The sequence below is a fragment of the Orycteropus afer genome, unplaced genomic scaffold (assembly GCF_000298275.1).
Source record: "Orycteropus afer afer isolate SDZICR_OR568_19922 unplaced genomic scaffold, OryAfe1.0 scaffold00057, whole genome shotgun sequence".
NCBI classification, from domain to species: domain Eukaryota; kingdom Metazoa; phylum Chordata; class Mammalia; order Tubulidentata; family Orycteropodidae; genus Orycteropus; species Orycteropus afer.
In genome coordinates this window covers 1,378,506-1,403,393 of record NW_006921644.1, presented here as the reverse complement: position 1 = coordinate 1,403,393, position 24,888 = coordinate 1,378,506, and the positions used below count along the sequence as shown (strand labels likewise).

The 24,888-nt window shown below is 45.7% G+C and overlaps 1 protein-coding gene across 1 annotated transcript in view; it reads left to right on the top strand.

The window, feature by feature from the left end:
• Positions 1 to 5,474: 5,474 nt before the first annotated feature.
• ADAMTS18 (ADAM metallopeptidase with thrombospondin type 1 motif 18) overlaps positions 5,475 to 24,888 on the top strand; it is a 175,477-nt gene continuing 156,063 nt past the window's right edge. Inside the window, exons 1-3 of the mRNA XM_007939106.2 lie at positions 5,475 to 5,564; positions 5,662 to 5,749; positions 9,199 to 9,515. Coding sequence (XP_007937297.1) covers positions 5,475 to 5,564; positions 5,662 to 5,749; positions 9,199 to 9,515 — 495 coding nt within the window. The remainder of the gene's footprint in view (positions 5,565 to 5,661; positions 5,750 to 9,198; positions 9,516 to 24,888) is intronic.

Sequence of the window (24,888 nt, the reverse complement as noted above, 5' to 3'; positions counted from 1 at the left end):
CACATCATATGTGTGTGAAAGCTGGAAAATGAGTAAAGAAGACTTCTTCAGAGTTGGCGCCTTTGAATTGTGGAGTTGTCGATGAATACCATGGACTGCCAGAAGAACAAACAAATCTGTCCTGGAGGAAGTGTAGCCAGAATGCTCCTTGGAAGCGACAATGGCCTGACTTCGTCTCACCTACTTTGGTCACGTTGTCAGAAGGGACCATTCCCTGGAGAAAGATATCATGCTTGGTAACGCAGACGGTCAATGAAAAAGGGGAAGACCCTCAATAAGATAGATTGACACAGTGGCTGCAACGAAGGGCTCAGGTACAGAAAGGACTGAGGGTGGCACAGGATTGGGCAGTGTTTTGTTTTGTCGTCGTCCATAGGGTTGCTGTGAGTTGGAGCTAACTCAACAGCACCTAACAACAACAGCAGCTCCGAATAAAAGGAGTAGAATCTGTATGTTTATATTTCTGTTTCTTTTCTTTCTTTCTTTTTTTTTTTTTTTTTTTTGGTCTTTGTTTTTCAAGTATCTTTTGGATTCTGACATCGTAGGGACAGATTCAGGGAAAGAGGGCAGAAGCAGCCAGAATGCAAGTTGTTGAGAAATGAACAGAAAGTGGAAAGGTAATTGGAAAGACCACCCTGCAATAGTGCGAGCATATGGGAGAGATGCTGAGATGTTGTTGTTATGTGCCGTCAAGTCGGACCTGACTCATAGCGACCCCTCCTTGGGTTTCCAAGGTGGTATTACCACGGAAGTGGATTGCCCAACCTTCCTTCCAAGGAGTGGCTGGTGGGTTAGAACCAGTAGCCTTCTGGTTAGCAGACAAGTGCCTTAGGCACTTTGCTACCACTGCTCCTGAGATGCTGAGTAGGTGGAAGGAAATGATGCCTTAAGAGGAGATTGCAACCCAAGCTGGGCACGTGAATGGCTAGGTTCTGCCTGTCCATGAATTGAACTGAAATCTATTTGATTCTCTGCTACCAAGCCCACAAGGCATAATTAGCATAGAGGGAACATTTTTTACCTAATTTGCACAGCCTCCAACCTCTGGCCAATTTTGTATGCCTTTCCAGAAGGGAATAGCACTTTATAATGCATATAAAGTACTGTGTCACATAGCTGCAACCCCGAAATCAGGTGGGACATATGAAGGCCCAGATTGCTGTTTGGTGGGAGAACATTCAGCTTTTGGTATACAAGGATTCACAGCTTCGTGACATAGATTTGCTATAGAATAAAGGGGAAAGAATGTCAAAGAAAGAGGAGAATAGTTTCCATTCATTGAGCACCAATGGTTTGGGTTCTGAATCAGGCACTTTATATATGTTGTTTCATTCAATCCTCATACAAAGAAAAAGGTAAGGTGAGGATTGTTGCCTCTATGTATGTTAGAGATGAGCACATTAAGGCTATGTGTCCAAAGTCACGTAGCAAAAGTGCTAGATGATTTTGGTTAAAACAGGAAACTCCAACATAGACCACTGTAAAGGGGAAGAGGGTTACCTAGATAAGAAATCAATGTCATTGATGTGAGGAGGTGGAATGAAAGACTAAAACTAATCCCATTTGTAGTGGTCAAGGCAAGGAAAAATTGTTTGTAATTCCTAGATTGTGTTTGATGACAATGTACAAAACTAGTTGTTAAACTGAGTTAGTTTAACATGGGAAGTCCCATGACTCCTTCACTTCCAGCCTGTTGGCTACAAATTAGGAGGTCCCTTCTACCCCCTCAGGATATCAGCGGAAAGCTCAGGGGTCCCAGCCCCCTCACTCTGACCTGCCGGCTCCCACTACTCCCTTGGGTTTGATAATTCAGTGGGATGACTCACAGAACCTTTACACTTACAATTATAATTTTATTACAAGAAAAAAAAAAAAAAAGGATACAAATGAAGGGATGAAGAGAATGGGGTCTTGGAAGGTCCCTAATGCCCAGCTTTCATGGCCCAAAGAGGGATGTGCTGCCATCCCACGGGCACTGATGCCTTTTATGTTAATGAAAGCCCAAGGAACCTCCATGTCCAGAGCCTTTATTAGACTTCTTTAAATAGTCATGATGGATTGAATCAGCTGAATTTCCCTGAGGTCAGCTGATATCATGAGGTGGTCTTTCGGACCTGGCCAGTCCCCACCTTTGTAACCTCATTAGCATCAACTGTCAGGTGTGGTTGGAGGCCCACAGACAACCCAAGGAATACTAGAGATGACACTGAACCAGGAACCCAACCTTATCGCTGTCAAGTCAATTCCAGCTCATAGCAACCCTATAGAATGTAGTAGAACTGCCCCACAGGGTATCCAAGCTGTAATCTTTATGGAAGCAGACTGCCACATTTTTCTCCCATGGAGCAGCTGGTAAGTTTGAATCTCCTAGCTAAGTGCTTTAAGCACTGTGCCACCAGAGCTCCTGTAAATAACTAAGGCACCTCAATTACTCAGGAAATTCCATGAGTTTGGTTATCTCTCAAGAAGCTAAGGACAAAGACCAAATTACTTTGGGCAAAGTTAGCATAAACCTTCCACCAAGTAATTGGAAGTGAGTACTACTTTCCAGGTAATAAATGAAAGGTGGGACCAAGAGCTTATGATTCTGTCTCGCCTTCTAGTGACAGTTCATGCATATTACAGGGCCAGTTCCTGGAGAACTGATGGCCTGAAATAATCCCAGAGTTGATGGCTTGGCAGTGTTTGTCTATGGGCTCTGCAGAAGGGATTGGCTCTGGTCATCTCTAAATGAGCGGAGTTAGAAGTTTCGGCGTCTAGATGTGTGAGTCTGGATCTGTGAGTATGTGAGGATTTGGTTTCTGTACCAATGGAAGGCTGGCATCTGTACAGTGCAAAGACTGGCTGGGGCATGAGAGAAGAGCTAGAAAAGCCAATGGAGAGTCAGCCTCTTACATGAGGTTTAAGAGCAGGTCTCCACTCCCTCAGTGGGTGAGTGCTCGACAAATATCTGTTCAGTCAAATGAGAGGCTATGAGGCTCCATGCTGGCAGAGAAAAATGTCACAGGATAGGATTGGAATTGCTACTATCCATCTAGGTTGTCACTGGGGGCACATTTGGGCCCTACACCAAATCTACTAAATCAGAATTTCAATGGCCAGGGGCCCGGGAATCTACCCTTTAAAGCAGCATCACCGGTGATTCTGACGCAGATGAAAGTTTGTCAAAGGATGGATGTGACACAACTGAAATATGGGGCATCCTCCGTTCTTTCACAGCTCACCCATGGTGTCCTCGGAGTATATTCACTTAAGCCTTGGCATACCCTTCTATGGGCTGTGATCATTCCTGTTTTACAGATTATAAAATGGAGCCTGCAAGAGCTTAACTAGTTTGTTGAAGGAAATGCTAGTGACTTGATCAACCATGATTCTCCCTCTATGAGGCCTTCCCTGATTCCTTTAGGCAGGAAATTGCACCATCTTTTCTGCTTCTACAGCCCTGGGTTTACTTCTTCACTGTTGCACTCAAGAAAATAATCTCTAAATGTTGAATAGAAACCCAAAGGGGGTCTCTATGAGTCGGAGTCGACTCGATGGCAGTGAGTTGTTTTATTTTTTTAAATGTTGAACTGTCACTTATTTTAGGCTGTGACATAGATCTCACTTAACCAACTCAGTACCCCTGAGGCTGAGCAAGGTAACAGCACATCCACCTCCACTGTCACCACCCTGTCCAAGCCATTGTCATTACTCTGTGTTAGCAAGAGCTTTCTAACTTGTTCCTCTCTGGTCCTATCTTGGCACCCCTAATCCACTTCCACATACGATCCATGTTGTTTTTTATTTGAGATGATGTTGCCTCCTATACGTACACTCTCTCTAATATCATCTTAAATCTCTGAAACAATCTCCCAGCGTGCTTCACACCAACAAAGTGCTGCTGACCTGGCCACCTGATGCTTCTGCCCTTTCCTCCGACATGTACTCTTCCATCATGCCAAGCATGTTTCCCACCAAGACCTTCACTTATGCGGTGCCCTCTCTGCTTAACATGCAGAATCCAACTCCTTCACAACAGCCCCCTTCCCAGCCCCTTGTATACCTAACCCTCTCTGTTCATCGCTCTGGTCTTATTTCAAGTGGCAGCTCCTGAAAGAAGCCTTCTACACACCCTGACACATACACACTCATATGCACCCACATCCGTATCCCCTCCATCTAAATTAGCTTCTGCTTTAATTCTTTCCAATATTTAATAGCCTGTTCTTTCCCTTTACAGTAACTGTGATCATTCTGTTCTTATTGTTGTTGAGTTTTCCAATGAGAATCTTTCCCACTGGCCTGTGGGGAGAACGCAAACAATAGGGATCAAAAGATCAAACAGACGTGTTGAGTAAGTGAACAGGCACTCAGCAAATTGGACGCACGTTCAGGGTGCTAATGAACACCGTTTGTCATGGCCGATTTCTACAGGTTTTGTATCCGGAACGAGGATTGAACCTGGAAGAGTTGGCAGCTTCTTCCCTTGGAGAGGAGAGAAAGATCCAGGAGAAGAGGCCAGGCCACCACTGGCCACGTGCTCTTGCCCTGAACACAGGACAGGACCCATTGTCCCAGCCTCCCAGGCTGCCCTAGATTTGTGAGTTATCAGATGATTAACTGGGTAGCTGGGGTGTCTTGAGCCCGCCTGAGCTTCAGTTTCCTAATCTCTATCAAGTCGTTAATAATTCCCACTTTGCATGGTAGGGCGTGTGGTAAACAGGAAAGCAGGGAATATAGCACCTGGAGTTTAGGTGGTGGTGGGAATGGTGTCCCAGCTCTCTTGCTAGAAGATTTGTAAATGACAAGTCTGCACAGACAGCGAAACCAGAAGTCCAGCCATTTACCTGGGCCGCCTCCTCCTCAGCTCTCCCCTCGGTGCGCTGAAATGACGTTTTCCAAGCCTTTTCCAGGGCGCTCCCCTCCCTCTCTGGGCGGTCGGTCCCTCCCTCCTCCTCGCTCCCACCCAGCCTCCCCGCCCCGTTCGCCCCCCTCCTTCGGAGCGGGAGCTGGGAATCCCACGCCCTTGCACCAGCCCGGGGGCTCGGACGAGCCCAGGAGCCGCTGGTCGCCAATCACTGCGCGGTGGAGAGGCGGGCGCTCGGCTCCAGAGCGCTGGGGGAGCCAGCTGGCGCTGCCTTCCCCGAAAGTCCCAGACTCTCCCACAGACACAGACAGACGCACAGACGGGCGGGCAAGCACAGACAGGGTCCCCTCGCCGTCCGCCCTCCGAGGCGCGCGCCAGCCCCGGCTCGGAGAGCCCCCTGCACGCCCCCGGAGCCGCAGGCGGCAGTTCAGCCGGCCCGCGTCGGCAGAAAGGAGGCCTCCTCGGGGAGGCCCCGGCGCGCCTGCCGGAGATGTGAGCGGCGGCGGCTCCCACCTGGCGCCGCACCTGGGGCGCAGCGCTCCGAGGCCGCTGGGAGAATGCGCGCTGCCAGTGCGCTCCGCCCGCTGCGCCCGGCCGCCCGCCGCCGCCGCGCCCGCACCTAACCATGGAATGCGCCCTCCTGCTCGCTTGCGCCCTCCGGGCCGCGGGGTCCGGCCCGCCGTGGGGCCCCGCGAGACTGGGGCGCGTAGCCAAGGCAGGTGCCGCCATGGGGCGCGCGGAGAGCGGGGCACAGGGGGCGCCAGGCGCAAGCCGGCCGAGCCTCACACACGATGTCACCTTTTCTCTTGCAGGCGCTCCAGCTGTGCTGCCTCTGCTGTGTGTGGGTCGTCGTGGCCTTAGCCAGTGACAGCAGCGGCGGCGGCAGCGGATTAAATGATGGTTCGTATTTACCCCCACCCCTCAGGAGTGCCTGTCCAGATAATTTGTCCCTTCCTCCCCCAAAAGAGAGAAAAGATAGAAGAGCCGCCTCTTCTCTTTAACCTGTCAGGTGTGTGTGCGTCCTGGAAACGCTTAGTGTTTGGAGAGGGGGGTTGTGGTAAGGGCTCTGAGCTTATCAGAAGAATCAGTGCCTCAAGCTGCAAATCACATCAATGAGAAAACAATACTTTCCGCCTTCACAGATGGATTGTTTAAAAAAAAAAATCTTACTGCTGTGAGACTTTACAAAGGAAGTGGACTCCGACTGTCGGTTGATAAAAAAGGCCCAGTGCTTCTGCTCTTCCCCTCCGTGATAGCCCGGAGACCGGAAAGGTCGCGAGCACCTTGCCTCCCCATCTTTCCTGCTCAGTCTCCTCTCCACTGGGTGCCTCTTTTCCTTCCTCCTCATCTCTTCATTCCCCCTGTGCCATGGATTTCCAAAAGGCCCTCTTAAAGAGAGGAAAGCAGGTAGCTGAGGACTGTGGGTTCCTTTTTCTGCCTGTTCTGAGGTCCCCCAGACACAGATCTCCAGAACACCCTTCCGTTCTGTCATTTATTAACTTTCCACATTGCCCAGAAGACAAATCCTTGTTTTCATTGTTTCCACCAGCTAAGGGAGAACTAAGCTGACTCCTGACCTTAGTGACTGTGCAACCTGGATTCTTTGCGACTCTGTAATTTCTCCTCTTGCAGGGTTCTCTCTCTTATGTCAGGGGACAAGGGTGCATATTGGGGACTGGGGCAGAGTAGAGTTATGGAGAAAGGCTATGTCAGGGAGTGGTGAGTGAGGGGCAGAAGAAGGGGGGTCAGGAATTCGCTCTTGGGGAGAAATTCACCTTTTGTCCAACTAGAAAGGTTGTAGTTTCTGAACAGTCCTTCATTGTTCCATCAGGGTCGGATGGCTGGAGTTCCTTTCTGTCCCACCTGTAAGAAGGTCATCTGTAGTCAGCCCTTGAACCAGTAGATCAGATCATTGCTGACAGGGAGCATTAACTGCCCCTCCTCCCATCAGGGACGGAGTGTAACCATGAGCCTGCGGACTCTCCCTTGGAAACAGGCTGGTAGCAAGTATCTGGGTTGGGGTAGACTTTCCCCGCTGATTACCTAGAAGGCTGGCTGCACAAGGCTCCCAGCGGAAAAACAGGCAGACTTTCAGAAATGGTCTTGCACAAGGAGGTAAGAAATGGCTGATTGTCCTGATCGTCGAGACCCTGGGGCATGGTTTCACTGTCAATTAGGTGTTCCTTTGGTGGGGGGAGGGGTGGTTTATTGCTAACAAAAAGTTGAATTTGGTCCAGAGCCACCTACCCGGAGAGCAGCATATTAGAGACGTTTAGGGTATTTAAATGCTGAAGAAAACGCTTTCAATTATTTTCTTTTTAGAAGAAGAATATATATGCAAGTCAGTTATATGCTGTCTCTAGTTAAGAGGGAGACTGGGAGAAAATGGGAGCGGCCAGACATAAAGAACCTAAGAATGAGAAGTGCCCAACAACAAAAGGTCACGAATGGTTCATATCCAGAGAAAAACTGTTGGAAGTTATTGTCATACTGGGTTTTCTGTTTTGTTTGTTTTAAGCAGATGTGGGCCTGATTAGACTAGCACTCATTGATCTTTGCTAGAGACAGGGCAAGGAGCTCTGGTAGCTCAGGGGTTAGGGGATCCAGCTGCTAACCAAAGGTCAGTTCAAAGCCACCAGCTGCTCCATGGCAGAAAGATGTGGCAGTGTTTCCATAAAGAATACAGCCTTGGAAGCCCTATGGGACAGTTCTGCTCTGTCCTGTAGGGTCACTATGAGTTGGAATAGGTTCGATGGATGGCAGTGGGTTTGGGTTTTTTAGGGACAGGGCTTCTGTTCATTCCTTAAGACTTAAAAAAAAAAAAAAACTGTTTTGGGAAAGGGGAAATCACTCTTTTCCTCCCCCAGTAACCAAGGACCCAAGTGACTCAAACGTGCCTCTTAGTCTTTTGGAATCTTTCAAAGCACTTTCCAAATTAGTTTCCCATTTTGTGCCTAGAAAGTGGAGATGCAGAGTGTTCAGGGCTCAGCAGGCACATTTCAGGTCGTTTGTGGGATGATGCTATTCAGTTTCAGTGTTTTGTGGAAGAAACCATGTGCTGGCTTCAGTTTTCAAACAGCAAACTGTTTTCTAGTTTCTCCTCCCTGGAACATGCAGCAATTAGTCCTGCTTTAGGGAACAGGGAAGGAGCCCTGGTGGTGCAGAGGTTAAAGTGCTGGGCTGCTGACTGAAACGTCAGGAGTTCAAACCCCTATCTGCTCCATGGGAGAATGATGAGGCAGTCTGCTTCCACAAAGACTACAGCCTTGGAAACCCTGTGGGATTCTACCCTGTTCTGCAGGGTGCTATGAGTCGGGATCAACCCACCTGCAGTGGGTTTGGTTAGGGTGCAGTGCTGAACGTAGTTTTGAATAGGTCTTTCCAGGTGTCCCTGGTCTGTTACACTCCCATCAACAATTTGAGCAATTTTAAATATCAGCCTATATAGAAAAGTTCTGACATGGTAAGGCATTATTATGCGTGTATAATGTTTTACGCTTACAATTTAATAGGATCATCCCTATGAGAGCCTATGGTAAGATATGAAGAGCAGTCCAAGTGCTGGAGTTTTAGTATTGTGCACAAATGCTATTGTAACTGAAATGATGCTGCCAACCAACCAACCAGCTCACTGCCGTGGAGTCAGATCCGACTCATAATGACCCCTCCTTGGGTTTCCGAGGCGGTATCACTACGGAAGTAGATTGCCCAGCCTTCCTTCTGAGGAGTGGCTGGTGGGTTTGAACCACCAGCCTTCTTGTTAGCAGTCAGATGCCTTAGGCACTACACCACCAGAGCTCCCAAAATGCTGCTGCTACTTGTTAATTACCTGAGCTATCATGTCAGTTTACCCAACACTGTGAGTTGTCATTTGAAATTCAAACTGTCCCTCCAAATAAGTGCTCCCCATTCAATTTAAGCATGAAGATTTGAATCAATGAATCTCCTTGAAGAGAAATTCCATTTATTTACTTTTGCAGTTTTATGTTTATTAATTTAGTCACCAAAAATCAATTATTATGTGTGAGTGGTTCCATCTCCATGGCTACTGGAAGACAAGTCCAGCTATGTCCAAGCCAGGAGAGCTGTGACATTTTCCACAGATGCTCTTGAAACTCACGAAGATTGTGCTTGCCTTTAGTTTCTGTAGGAATCACTGTGGTGGTCTAGTTGGAGAGAGCCGGGCATCCTCATCTTCCTGAGAGGCTCTGAATTATGTTAAATCTCAGTGCAGGGCGATAGGCACCACGATACCTACCAGCTCTGCATAGCTCTTTGGCAGCCTGTTGGAAAGTGACCATTGGTATTGTTGGCTCTGGGTGCTGACAGCTCAACTTTTCCCATTGCAGATTATGTCTTTGTCACCCCAGTGGAAGTGGACACAGGCGGGTCCTATATCTCACACGACATTTTGCACAACGGTAGGAGGAAGCGATCTGCGCAGAGTGCCAGGAGCTCGCTGCACTACCGATTTTCAGCATTTGGACAGGAGCTCCACTTGGAGCTGGAGCCCTCAGCGATCCTGAGCCGTCACTTTGTGGTCCAGGTGCTTGGAAAAGATGGGGCTTCCAAGAACCAGGAACCCGCCGTGCAGCGATGCTTCTATCAGGGATTTATCAGAAATGACAGCTCCTCCTCCGTCGCCGTGTCGACGTGCGCCGGCTTGGTAAGTACCCCCTCTCTGGATCGGACCCCTCTTTCGGGTGTTTTTGTATAACTTGAATGAACAGATGTCTGCAGTATTAAATGCTCATCTAGCAAACTCGACACATTTGCACTGTCAGCTTGGATACTGCTAATATCCTCAATTGAATTAATCTAATCTGCTCCCAGTAAAAGAAAATATAATAGAATTTTAATTAGCATTTAGATCATGCTTTTGATGTTTAATGGTCTGGGCCTTTTCATTCTTCATGTTTGAGACGATCCCCAAGGAAATTAATTTGATGGATGCCATTCGCTGTGTAAAGTCTTAGGAGACCAGGCATTATATAAATCTGACAAGCCGCATGCCTCTACATGCTCTGAAATGGGAAAACTGCATTTCAATACCAAATTGCATTCAGCAGCGCCATCAAGCCCAGCCTTCATTTTACTGAAGGGAGGCCTTTTGTTTCTTTTTAACTAATCTATGCATGTTGTCTTGCACATGTAAGACACTCTTGTAGAATGTGGTGTGATGTGTTCAAGGGCTGGCAGGATTAAGTGTGACAAAATGCTTAAAAAAGCATTTGGGACCAGTGCTATTTCCTCTCTGTGTAATCCTCATCTGGCGAGCACCAGGCTGAGAATCGGATGTAAGGGATGCTTCTCTCAGATAAGTCACACATATGAGCGGTAAATGGCATTTGTGGTTGACTTGACTCTGCGTTGCAGTGGAGATGTTCATGTTCTGGCATGGTTGGATGAAAGAAAGTTGAGAAAGCCAAGTGGGGCTGTGGGTTAGTAATGTATGTGTGAGTCAAGCCACAAAAAAGGAGTGGCTTAGATGTTGATGAAGTAGAACTCCTGCCCTCCATTTCAACCTTGTTCACGTGTGGAATTCATTGATAATAATTACATCCACCATGTTGTTCAGCCATCATTAGCCATTTCCAGCTTTCTCTGTTACCCTTCATGTTTGTTGCTGGTTGAAACTTTCTGTTATTTGTTTGTTTTTTTTTTTTTTTTTTTTGGTATTGTGGCCTCATAATTAGTTTAAAACCTTTCATCAGAACCAGAGTTAATGATATTCTTTGGTACAATCTTCAAATTATAGAGTAAATCAAACATTTGACAAGTTCCAACTAAACTTAGGCCATTTAAATGATCACTGTGGCTCAATAAAACCAAACCCACTGCCATCGAGTTGATTCCGACTCATAATCCTATACGGTAGAGTAAAACTGCCCCATAGGGTTTCCAAGGCTGTAAATCCTGGTGGAAGCAGATTGCCTCATCTTTCTCCTGCAGAGTAGCTAGTGGGTTTGAACCGCTGACCTTTGAGTTAGCAGCCAAAGGCTTTAACCACTATGTCGCCAGAACTCCTTATGGCTGAGTAATGACCTACATATTATACCATGGATACACACACACAGACACACACACACACATAGACAGACACACACACGCTTGTTTTTAATCTGCCCTTTTTTGGCATCCCTACATATCTCCCTCTCCTAAAGTTTTCAAAAGGAGTTGAAGCAACACCCCACCACAGTGGCTTGAACCACCTCATTCCACATACCACAGTGGTTAAGGGCAGTCTGTCCAGGTTCTAATTCTGACATCAGCACTAACTAGTAGGACCCAGGGCAGATTATGGCTTCTTAAGTGTACCGTGCTACGGCATGGCTGGCAGGGAGAAGGACTCACTGCTGCAGAGTTGTTTTATTTCTAGTCAAAATGAGCTTCACTGTGTGTAACTCTTTCAGGACTCCCTTCTCTCAATCAGGAAACTGGGAAATTGTCTTTGTTAGTAGATGTTGGGTTCCTTCTAAGGAAGAGATTCACTTTTAAACAGGGAACAAATTATGTTTTAACTGTTAAGAATGAGGTAGATTAAAATTTCTGTCTTTGTAATGGGTGAAAGATCTGCCTGTGTGTAAGGGTGATGTAAAGTGGATCCTAAAAGGTTGGTGATTTGAACCCAGCAGCTGCTCCACAGGAGAAAACTGCTGGCAATCTGTTCCCCTAAAGGTTACCGCAGAAGCCCTATGGGGCAGTTCTTCTCTGTCCTGTGGGGCCGCTATGAGTCAGAGTCTGCTGGACAGCACACAACAGCAGACTGAGATGAGGAGACTCCGATTCTGAGCCTTCTTGGAAAAACTAGCTGTGTGTTCTTAGTTAATCAACTTTACTTCTCTAGGCCTCCATTTCTTCTCCTGAACTACAGAAAGTCATTTCTAAACCCACTGCCATCTGTAGGCTTCGGACTTCGATCACCCAATTTGCTGACCTTCGAAGAGCCCACTTGGTCAACACAGGATGAGGACAGAGTCATCAGGCTTAGCCTTATTCCGTTATTTGCCGTATGTGTCTCTTAACCAACTATGCAAAGTAGTGAGTTTGAGGGAATTCGAGGCTGATCAAGGAAAAAGATATGTCCATGAGATAGCAGCATTGCACAATAAGCTGTTCATTGGGGCTGATGTGTAGACAGCCCACTAGGGCCTGGTCCTCCAGCCTCAGGGCTTCCAGAGGCAAGTGGTACAGGGAGCTGCCAAAAGGGGAAGAGGGCAAGGAAGTTCCCCGGGTTGGGGAGGAGGTGGGAGGGGAACATATGCGTATCTAAGGTATGTCCTTCCATGGCAAGGTGGGAAATCTCTGAGTCAGAGAGGCCCACGGGCCATCAACAGCTTTGTTCCTTGTAACTTCAGAACTTTATCTAGGACTGGCAGACAGTGGGTGCAGTTTCACAGGGCATGTAAAGCAGGCAGGTTCTAAGTACTTATTGGGGCAATTTTTAAAAACAATTGGATATGTGCAAATTTGAGTTTGGAGCCAGAGGGCTTTTTGAACCCATGTGCCTAGTCCGTTATGAAGAAATTAACAACCTAGGGCTATCTTTGGCTCATTTGTATAACAAACACTCAACACTCATACACCCATCCTTAATGAGACAGTAGGGAAAAAGAAAAAAAAGAACAGCAACCAAGAAGCTAAGATGCTGTTGTGTACAAATTTTTACAGCCCTGTTCTTGAAGTATAAAAGCTTACAAATCCTGTGTGTAACGTGAAAGACTTTCCACTAAGTTCACACCCAGGACATTAGCAGTGTCCCTAGAACACCTCTTATAACCCCTCCAGTGACTACCCATGACAAATGATCACTATCCTATTCTGATATAGTTTAATTTTGCCATTTTTGAATTTTACATTAAGAGAATCATACAGTATGAACTTTATCTGGCTTATCCCACACACTGTTGTCACTGTGAGATTCGTGCTTATTTTCAGTTCATTCTTACAGCTACACTGTCTTCCTCTGTGTGACTATCCCACAATGTTTCCATCCAGTTGTCGACAGGCATTCAAGTTATTTCTCATTTGAGGCTATAATGAAGAGTACTGCTGAACATTCTTGTGTATGCCTTTTGGTGAACTTACGGACACATTCTGTTGGAAACATTCCTAAGAATGAAATTGCTGGGTCACAGAGTATGTACACGGTTAGCTTTAATAGATACTGCCAAACTGATTTCCAAAGTGGAAATCACTCCCATCAGCAGTATGTGAGAGTTTCAGTTGCTCCACATCCTCACCAACACTTGATGTTGTCTGCCTTTCCAGCTAAGCCATTCTGATTAATAGGTGTGAATTGTATGGTTTAGTTTGTTCTGATGGTGAATGAAGCTGAATACCTTATTGGCTATTTATATCTTCTGTGATTTCTATAGCATATATGACCAAGAAGTAGTATAAATATTTCAGTCCAAATTGTGGTGTTTTCCTTTTCTCCATAAATAGAAACAAGAATTCTGAGTGGAAATGCTTTTGGCAACTTAACCTCTTTGTTACTATGGCTGTGAATCTCTAACAATGCATTGATTTGCTTATGAAAAACTATCCAATAACAGTAGTGAGTCCTGTGAGATAATTTGAGGCATCACATCGAGGGAAAACTTCACTATGGATATTGACAGATGGGGATGAAATAACCATGTCAGGAGGAAGAATTTCTGTCTTTCTAGCTACCTGAACCCAGAAATACTCCTCAGCTTTTTTGTCAACAGGAGCTCCGTAACTCCTCTAAAGTAAACTCTACATCCCGTTTCCATTAACTTCTGCCATGGATTCAGTATAGTGGATGATTCAGGAGTTCAGGAAAGGAACACAAATGTAACCTCCTTTATGGAAGGACTCCTCAAAGTTCACGTGCTACAGCAGGTGGGAAGTTCTCCTTACGCTTACACAGAGATTGACGTGAGATGAAACTTCTTCCACTTGAAGCCTCTGTACCAAGAAGGGGTTGGGACCACTGGTATCAGAATCCCTTTACAGGTGATAGTAAGCCCCTCATGTGTACATAGTGTGTTAAGAAAGTAGTAAGTCACCTTGAGATGGCTTGACAAAGTACCTGTAGGCAATCTTACCATTATCTTGACCACCAGGGGAACCTGAGGTGAAAGTAAGAAGGAGTAAGAGGATTGCAATAGTGAAACAGACGACTATTCCAGCTTGAGTCGTTCTGGCAGGAACTTCCCCTTCAGAATTAATTTTTGCTTGAAATATGGTATATTTTAATAAAATGTGCCATGGAGTCAATTCCAACTCATAGTGACCCTATAGGTAAGAGTAGAACTGCCCCATAGGGTTTCCCAAGCTGGTGGCATAGTGTCTAAGGCATTTGACTGCTAACCAGAAGACTGGTGATTCAAGACCACCAGCCACTACTCAGAATGAAGATTGGGCAATCTATTTCTGTAGAGATACCGCCTTGGAAACCCAAGGAGGGGTCACTATGAGTCAGATCGACTCGATGGCAGGGAGGTGTTTTTTTTTTTTTTTTTTTAAATCTTGACGGAAGCATATCACCAGGTCTTTTCTTCCTTGAAGCCACTAGTAGGTTTGAACCACTAATCGTTCAGTTAGTAGCTGAATACTTAACCACTGTGCCACCAGGCTTCTTCAAAAATGCTACCCCCCCAACATGCATACATGTGCACATGTGCACACGCACACACAGACACACACAAACCTTACAGGTCTCACTTTATTTAGGAGTTGAGTAGGCTGTTACTTACTTGGAAGTACTCTTAAAACAGGAGTTGCAAATTATCTGCCATTAGTGACTCAAATCCTACAGTTAGGTTTGGAGGTTATTATCATTTCTTTTTTAATTGAATGACTTTAGCCAGGAGTATGGGTCGCTCCTGAGTTGAAACCAATCTGACACCTAGCAACAACATGCCCTCTCCAGCTCACCACCACCCCAACTGGCTGCCCAGAAGGTACTTGAGTTTGCAACCTTCAGAGTCTCAGAGTTGCAAATTAACCTAATCTAATCACTGTCTGCCACTTCAGTCCTTTCTATCATATCCAGCCTCATCTTGAATGCCAAGGTCATTATATTTCCAGAAAGGCCATGCCATTGTTGGGACACTCTTTATCTTGGCATTGAACTACAGTCTACCTTTTTGTGATTTTCACCTGTGTTTCTTAATTCTGCTATCTGGGATAATAGAACAGACTTTCTCCTCACATACTAAGAGATCTGAAAGTCTGAAAGACCTTTATGCCCCCAACACATTGCACCCAAGAGACCCTTTTCATTCAGATAGTGTTTTCAAGTTGTGATCAACTGGTTTAGATTCATTTAGGGTGTTTGTTGAAAATACAGATTCCTTTATCCAAAACAGAAGCTCAAAGAGGGCCCAGGAATGTGTATATTTAATTGTCCAAGTGATTCTGATACATACTAACGTTTGCAAACTGCTGGATTAAGGCATTGAACCTGCAGGTAAATGGTTTTAATAATTGGTATTGATTTGACAGTTTGATTCCATTTCTGATACTTAGTGGAAATGTGCTTTAGGAACTGGCTAGAAAGCCACATTGAATGATCATACTTTCCTTCACCAACTATTTATGAGCCTGTGGACAGCTCACACAGTTTGTGCTCATCTCGTTACCTAAAAGGTGGTTGTTTGAATCCATCCAGCTGTTCTGTAGAACGCCCCGGCTACCTGCTCCTGTGAAGGTTACATGCAGCCAAGAAACCCTGTGGAGCAGTTCCACTCTGTAACGTGAGGTCGCCATGAGTCCGGATCTATTTGATAGCCACAGGTTTTGTTCTTATTGCTGTTGTTCTGCCAAACAGTGTTCAGGACACAATGGATAAAGCTGTGGAAAAGTTGGATGCCAGCCTCAAGGTCATAGAGCTTTTACATCCTTGGGGAGAAGATGGAACAGTAATTTCACACCTTAGAATTGCTCTTTATTGTGAATCAAGCTGTGCTTCAACAGAACCTTGGGACAAGGAGTTCATGAGTGGATGGCTTTGGAGTAAGGAGAACATGCTCAAATTAGTGTCAAAATGCCACCTCTTGGAGCTTTGCAGTGAATATTAGCAAATCATTGTTAGTGGTCATTGGGTCGGCTCTGATTCATGGCAACCTTATATATACTCTTACATATAACAGAAAGAAACATTGCCCAGTTCTGTGGCACATTCATTGTCATTGGTATGGCAGTGTCCACTGTTGTTGCTGTTGTGAAATGTCTTCCAGCTTATGGGGCTCATCTTCTGGCACTGAACCGAACAGTTGGTCTGTTGGGATCTATAAAGTTTTCACTTTCTGGTTAGCAGTCAGATGCCTTAGGCACCGTGCCACCAAAAAAAAAAAAACCCACCAAACTCACTGCCACTGAGTAGATCCGACTCATAGCGACCCCTCCATGGGTTTCTGAGGTGGTATTGCTATGTAAGTAGATTGCCCAGTCTTCCTTCTGAGGAGTTGCTGGTGGGTTTGAACCGCCAGCCTTCTGGTTAACAGTCAAATGCCTTACACACTACACCACCAGAGCTCCTTAATTTTGGGGAGTAGGTCACCAGGCCTTTCTTCCCAGTCTGTCTTAGTCTGGAAGCTCCACTGAAACCTGTCCATCAGGGGTGATCCTACTGGTGTTTGAAATACTGGTGGCAAGCTTCCAGCCTCACAGGAACATGTAGGCCACCACAGGATGACAAACTGACCGAAGAGTGGTGTATTAATATAACATTAGTAATGCCCCACTTTGAAGACATTTAACTGTTCAAACCTAGAATTTCCCTCAATTATTTGCCCATGAAAATACTTATGTTCCCTCAATTATTTCCTTCAGTTTGTTTTTTTTTTTTTCTTTCCCAAAGAGCATCTCTTCATCGTTTGGTAGTGACAAGAAAATTACCAAAGCAGTGACCCCGACAGACATAACAATGCTCTGTGTTGGTTTCTAACTGTGAAGGGTGTTCTGGGACAAAAAAAGGTCCCATGCTCCTATAAATTTGGGAAACTTTAGATTTAAATGAAGTCTTTACTGTGGTACATATCAGACCCTTTGTTACGCCTTAATAAGGAGCCCTGGCAAAAGGTCAGCAGTTTGAGCCCACCAGCTACTCCACTGGATAAAGATGTGGCAGTCTGGTTCTGTAAAAATTTAGAGCCTTGGACACCCAATGGGGCAGTTCACCTCTGTCCTATAATGTCACTAGGAGTCAGAATCAAGTCAGTGGCAGTGGCTTTGTTTTTGGGTTTTGGTATAGTACTTAAAACACTCTGCAGCTAAGCAAAACATTGGCAGTTTGAACCCACCAGCCGCTCAGTGGAAGAAAGATGTAACAGTTTGCTTCTCTAAAGATTTGTTGTTGTTGTTATGTGCTGTCAAGTCGGACCTGACTCATAGCAACCCATCCTTGGATTTCTGAGGCGGTATCACTACGGAAGTAGATTGCCCAACCTTCCTTCCGAGGGGTGGCTGGTGGGTTTGAACCACCTGATTAGCAGTCAAGTCCTTAGGCACTACGCTACCAGAGCTCCCCCTTCTCTAAAGAGTTACAGCCTTGGAAACACTATAGGGCAGTTCTACTCTGTCCCGGGAGTTGGAATCAACCACAGCAGGGGTTAGGTTTTGGGTTTTGGGTTAAAGCATTCCACTGTTGGTAGTTTGAACCCATCACTCACTCAGTGAGAGGAAGATGTGGCAGTTTACTTCCGTAAAGATTTATGGCCTTGGAAATTCAATAAGGCAGTTCCACTGTACCCTATAGAGTAGCTGTGAGTCAGAATCAGTGACAGTGTTGTTATTTATTATTTTTGAATATGCTACTGTGCGTGGTAAAGCTCCAGGACACAGGGCTTTGACACTAATTTCACCACACCCCTCCTTTTAAGCCATCCTCTCCCTGGATTGGGCTTCTGTGGTTCACAATGAAATAGCCATTTCTAGGCCTAAGATGTGAGCTCTGGTAGCACAGTGTCTAAGGCACTTGACTACTAAGCAGAAAGCTGGCGGTTCAAACCTACCAGCCACTCCTCAGAAGGAAGGTTGGGCAGTCTACTTCCATAGTGATACTACCTTGGAAACCCAAGGGGAGGGGTCGCTATGAGTTGGGGCCAACTCAATGACACATAACAACAACAACAGGCCTAAGATGATCTGCGCTTTATTGGTGTCTGATGACTCTGTGTTGTTCAATTGGGGAAAGGCACCCCTTGCTTAAGAAACTCTAAAACCAATGCAATTCTCTAATGGCAAGATCAGATGGAAAGGCATGAAAAAAACTGTCACCAATAGGGTGCCCTATTTCCACCTGGATCTGGAAGACCCCATACATCTGCCTTTCAGAAAAGGCCCAGCTGGTGAGCATGGCAGACTGCTTTGCGTGTGCTGTGACAAAAAGGCCCAATCTCGGATTCCAGTCCAGCCTCAGCGCCCGTAGCAGCCCATAGTGGGCTGTGCACTGTGACCAGGGCTGCCAGGAGACTCCCCTCCACCCTTGACTCCCGGGGCACCGTCCAATTTTGTCACTTGGCTCCCCTTCATTTCTCTTTTCTTTGTTCCCAACAATTAAACCAAAAGTGGCATTTCTCCTCCATGGTTGGCTGGCCTAATGTCCCCATTGTAGCTTTCTTTCGTGGTGGCCTTTTCAGGCTGCCACTCCAGTGACCCATTCTCCAGAGCACTGGGTCCCTGCAAGGGGCTCTGGAAGCAATGGGATTTCCACGGGCCACAGAGATGCTTTGATCTGCCCTTTTTAGAAGCATTTTATGACTCAGAAACTCAGTCATTGAGTTGTTTGTTGCTGGTCACTACCTGCCGAGGAGTCTTGAGGAAGCCAGAGGAGTCTTGAGGAAGCCGGTTTCCATTTGTCAAAGGGCTGAAGTTAAATGACCGTGGTCCACGGCAGAAAGAAACAAGACTCAGCTGCTTTGGAAGGGCTTGTTAGCTAGCAGCGGTTTGTTGAATTACGTTTACTCTTGTGGAACTCTTCTGTCGCTTGATCACTTTAAGAGGATCATGTGAAATGAAGGGTTAGGCCAGTTGTATTTGCGTTGTTTTGTGAATACAGGCTGAGCTTAACCGCTTAACCGAGCTGTTTTCTTAGGCCATTACTTGATTCATCAAGGGTAAAAAGACATGTTGTATTTCATTTTGTTTTGATTTCTCTCTCTCACTCCTGTGTTCCTGCTTCAGATATTTGTGGAGAAAATTATTTGTATTGTTCATAGTGACACTTTTAGCAAAATGCCAGGCCAAACTCTTTTTTTTTTAAAAAAAAAAAAAAGAAGGAAACAATTAGTTAAGGAAGGGGGGGAGCCAAAGTTCTTGCAAGAAAGCTGAGCCCCAAGTGATGAGGCCCAGTTTGTGGGGTACTCAAGGAAGTGGAGAGGTTGATGGGCCCTCCTTGCTCTCTGCTGTTTGAGGATTGCTCCTGAGACACCAACTCCCTGAGCTCCTGCCTGAGTCTAGGCCCTTGCTCACATCAGCACTTCAGCCTTCTGTCAAGCATCAGGGTAACTGCCTCAGCTCTCACGGGACTGAAGACTTATGATGGACCCTCTGCTGTTAGCCCAGTGCACAGTCGGGGTGCCAGACTTGAATCCAGAACCCTTCTTGGTTCCTTCACAGCCTGTCCATGAAGGACGAAATCTCTTGGGCATTGGAAGTTGTCTTGGTGAAGACGTGTGATGGGAAGCAACAATGACTTTATGACAATGAAGACATACGATGAGAGAAAGATAAAGAATCACAGAGGGATTTGGATCAATTCATGTCAGTGGTTCAGAGCTCGGACATCAAAGTCAAAAGTGTGAGTCCTACCTCTGGGCTTTGCTCTGTGACCTAGGTCAAATCACTTACCATCTCTGTGCCTTAGTTTCTTCATTGCTAAAAATGAGGACAATGGTACTCCCTCCTTCATGGGGTTTGTGGATGTGCAATTGAAAGAACAGTACCTTAAGGGTCAGTTCTTGAAACATGCTTGGCACATAGGAATGATGGTGGTAGTGATCCTAGTAACACAGTAACAATGACCATTATTGCAGCTCTTCTGTAATGGCCTTTTTAGATTGACTTATGCCCATCTTCCTTACCACCCAGGGCAGGAAAGAGTTTTAGCCCAAATAAAATAACAGCTAATATTTATTGAAGGACCCCTGGTGGCACAGTGGTTAAGTGCTCAGCTGCTAACTGAATGATTGGCCATTTGAACCCACCAGATACTCTTTGGGAGATAGATGAGACAGTCTGCTTCTGCAAAGATTTATACAGCCTTGGAAATCCTATGGGGAAGTTCTACTCTGTCCTGTAGCGTTGCTATGGGTTGGAACCGACTCTGAGGCAACAGCTTTGTTGTTGTTCTTGTGTGTGTGTTTGAAGTGTACATAAACTGGATTAGCCAATACTCTTCCTGAAGCATGGTGGTTGCTTTGGTTTTTGGAGGCAGGCAGGGTGTTTAAAAAGAATGTGTCTTCTCAGGGGGATCTGTATAGGAGATCCTGGATAGAGTGGGAGAACAATGTGGAACAAAACTCAAAATCATTTAAAAAAAAGGTCCAGGTTTGCTGGTCTGATGGAGTCTGGGGAGACCCCTGAGACTGTGGCCCCTAGCTGCCCTCAGGTCTGGAATTGAACCCACTCCAGTGGCTTCCAGCCAAACAAAAGACAGGCATATGAGCTGAAGGTTTACATTAGGTAGATATACTCCTTGGGGAGATCAATCATGGGAGACTAGAAGGGCTGTGTCTGCACAGGGAGACGGCTTGGGGGGCAGGAGTGCATGGGGGGGGGAAGGACACAGGGAAGAGGTGAGTATGGGGAGGAAGTGGGAGGGGAGCTGTTGCATTGTGGGAAATTGCAGTCAGTGTCATGAGACAAAGTATATGTGAGCTGCTGTATGGAAAGTAAATTTACTCTGTAAACTTTCACCCAAATCACAATAAAGTATTTTTAAAAATTTGTATCTTGGAATTTTTTCTTACATGCATCTATTTTATTCTTCTAACTGCTGCATATTTAATTGTTTCCCCTTCTGATTAAGATGTTTGTGGCTGGTTTTCTGCTTTTGCTGGAAAGGACATGTCATCACGGCTCTTTGTAGTAGTTGTTGCTGCTGTTAGGTGCCGTCGAGTCTTTGTAGTGAGTTGTGTACAATTCTGTGGTGGGGGGCACCCTGAGACCTACTCTGCACATAGTTGAGGTGCCAAACACATACAGGACATTAGTCATGGCTGGTGGTTCCCTTGCAGATATTGTCATTGTTGTTGCTGTGTGCCCTCAAGGTGATGTGATGCCAGCTCATAGCAAGCCCCTGTGACGGAGCAGAGCTCCCCCTAGGGTTTTCTAGGCTATAACCCTTACGGGGAGGCTTTCTAGGCTATAACCCTTACGGGGAGGCTTTGGTAGTGTAGTGTTTACAGCATTCGGCTGCTAGCCAACCCTCCTCCAGCTGCTGCCTGGGAGAAAGAGGAGGCAGTCTGCTTCTGTAAACTTACAGCCTTGGGGACCCTGGCAGGCAGCTCTACTCTGTCCTAAAGGGTCACTATGACTCAGAATCAAATTGACGGCAGTGGGTTTGGTTTCTAGATTTTAGTGTTTACAGAAGCAGGTTACCAGTCTTTCTCCTGCAGAGCTATTGGGTGGGTTTGAACCACTAAACTTTTGCTTCCCAGCCACATGCTTCACTGTTGTGTCGCCAGGGCTCCTTGATACTGTCCTTAGCCACCCAGTGTCACGGTCAGTATTGCCTTGGCTGGAGACCATGCAGAATTATGAGAACTCATTTGGTCCTTCTTCACCATAAGAGGAACATACCTGTTGGTAAAACTGCATGCTTTCCCACCATTGGCCATCAACACTTTAAGAGAAGATGACACTGATTAATTCCTGAAGTCTCAAAGTAAACAGGCCTACTGGTAGCTTTCAGGACTGAAAACATTCGCCCAAACTTCATACATGCCCGCCTCCACAGACCCTGGAGTTCTTTGCAGTTATTACCAAACATGCAAGCCTGTTCCCACGGCCTCTCTGTCCAATTACAGAGGAGACTACCCGCAAATACCATCGTGCAAGTCTGTTGAGTGGCTTCTGTCTAGAGGGCAGCTCACCTCCGCTGAAGGGATGCCTTTGATGCTTCTAAGGATTTTTTTTTTCAGCTGAGTTCTTTTGATTGATTATTCATGCCGCTGAGTTTTGGAATATTTTATCTGCCCTTATTACCACTGCATGTCAAGAGGGCAGGCTTTCTGATATAAATTATGCAGCACACATCACTAATTTACCAGAAGTCAGCTAGTTTGAGAGTCGCAAGGGATTGAGTGAAACTAGTAAAAGGAGCTTATCTCGCCACTGATTTACGGAGTTGTGCAGCAGACAGCTTTCGGTGTCTGGGGACTCATCCTGTGACTTTGCAGTTCCTCATCTCCTTTTCATACTCAGCTGCCACTTCTAGGAGGCAAATGAAGACTTATGCAAAAGTACTTCCTCTGTGGATACAGTGTAAATACATTTTTTTTTCTCTTAACCTTGATTGTTGAAGCTGAATCTATTTTATACAGCAAGAGACATAATGGGAAGCAAATCATACTTACAATATGCTAATGAATTTCTCTACCTCTTATCTTAAGGTCTTTCGGTCATTGTTTCTCAGTAAAATGCATTACAAAACTCACAAAAAAAAAAGCATTGCAGTGAGATACAATTTGTTCTTTTAAAGAATTTCCTTTTGTAATGCAAATTCTAATGTTTGCATTTCTCTATTTCTTCTTGAGTTAATTCAGGTAGATTATTTATTACTCGATGGCTTGTAACAGCAAACAACAACAACATGTATTCCTGGGAATTTGTCCATTTCCTCTACGTTATCCCCGTTGTGAGAATGTGGTTGTTCGGAGTATTCTGCTACAATCCTTTTCATTTCTATTGGACTGGTTGTCAAGTCTCCACTTTGATCGTTTCTTTCAGTTGTTTGCATCTTCTTTTTTTTCTTTGTCAGTCTGGTTAAAGGTGTGAAGATTTTTACTGATTCTAATCTCTGTTCAGTATTATAATTCAACACTGTCGCAGGTGACTGCAAAGTCAGTCTACATTAGTGATTCTTAAAAACATGAATGCCCCCACCCTACCCCCAGACCAATTAAAGCCAAATGTCTAGGGATGGGGCCCATTGTATCTTTTTAAGACTCCAGGTGGTTCTAATGCACAGTTAAGATTGAGAACTCCTGGCTAGATAAATATCAGGGGGTTTAGAGATACTATCTTCTTAGACATACCTTGTACAAATAGTTTGGAAAGACAGGATGGTGTGCTGAAATGCGTGGGATTTTAGACGCCTGTCTCTCACTTACTAGTTAGGTGATCTTGGGGAGCTTATTCTTTTTCAAAACATTTTATTTTGATACAGTTTTAGACCTACAAGAAGTTGCAAAAATAATACAGAGAATTGCTGAGTCCCATTTACCTAGATTTGAGGGATTATTAAACTATCTGAGAATCTAGTTTCCTCATCTGTTGAAGTGGAGAGAAAAGAAAAAAGAAAAAAACAAACAAACAGTGCTCTGAAAGGGAGGCTGTGAAAATTAAATGAAAACGTAAAAATCGTGGTCGGGGAAATCTTACCTGGGGCTCAAGATTCCCAGCTCTGAGTGTACACACACCTTCTCCCAGTTGTTGTTGCTGTTGTTATGTGCCGTCGAGTCGGCCCCGACTCATAGCGACCCCTCCTTGGGTTTCCGAGGCGGTATCACTACGGAAGTAGATTGCCTCATCTTCCTTCCGAGGAGTGGCTGGTGGGTTTGAACTACCAGCCTTCTGGTTAACAGTCAAGTGCCTTAGGCACTACGCTACCAGTGACACTAATCTAGGTACTGCTGGGAAGGGAGTTTGCAGGCCTAATGAAGGGGCTGATTTATAAAAGGCAGGGAGATTTTCCCAGTGGGTTGCAGACAGACCAAGTCAGAGAGGTTCATAGATGCAGTTGATTTGACATTTGAGAGACTTCCCTTGGCCGGCTTTGAAAACGGAAGGGGCCATTGTGGCAAGGAATGAAAGGGGCCTGTAAGCACTGAAAGTGGCCTCTAGCTGGCAGGCAGCAAGCAAATGGGAACTTGAGTCTTAGAGCCACAAGGAACTGACTTCTGCCGGCAACCTGAAGGAGGCTGGAAGTGGACTCTTCCCTAGAGCCTGCAGAAAGGAAGGGGCCCCTGTCTTGTGAAACCCTGAGCAGAGAACTGAGTCACAGCGTGCGCAGCCTTCTGAATGACAGAGATGGTGTTACTTTTCGCTGCCAAGTTAGTGGCCGTGGGTTCCACAGCAAGAGAAGACTGATTCTGACATTGTCAAGGTGCTTGCTGTGGAGCAGGTACTCGCTCACAGTGAGTCCCTGCCCTTTTCAGAATTATAAGCATCTTAGATGATCCAGTCCACCACTTACCCTCCCTCACGGGGCAGGTGAGACAGTGGGTCCACAGAGAAGCAGCAAGTTCCCTTAGCTAGTCGCTGTGAAATGTGTTGCACAGGGTGTCCGAGCGGTGGTACCATTGGCATTTTGGATGAACTTGTCTTTGTTGTGAGGAGCTGTCCTGTGCAGTGTAGGACACTCAGCGGCATTCCTGATCTGTACCCACTAGAGACTGTTAGCACCCACCCCAGCTGGGTCAACCGAAAATGACTCCAGATGTTGCTGTGTGTCTGGGGGGACACAGTCACCCCTCCCTAAAGACCAACAATAGAACACAGTCACAAACTGGTTTCTTTAATAAAGGGAGCTCTGGTGGCGGAGTGCCTAAGCCGTTTGACTGCTAACCAGAAGGCTGGCGGTTCAAACCTACCAGGCACTTCTCAGAAAGAAGATTAGGCAATCTACTTCCATAGAGATACTGCCTCAGAAACCCAAGGAGGGGTGGCTGTGAGTTGAACCGACTCGGTAGCAGTGAGGTTTTTTTTTAATGGAATGTAATTATAAGCTTTCAAGACCTTCATTTGCTGATGTGGCACCACTCCAATTGAAGAGAAACAGCCGCAGACATCCATCAATCATCGGAACATGGAATGTATGAAGTATGAATCTAGGAAAATTG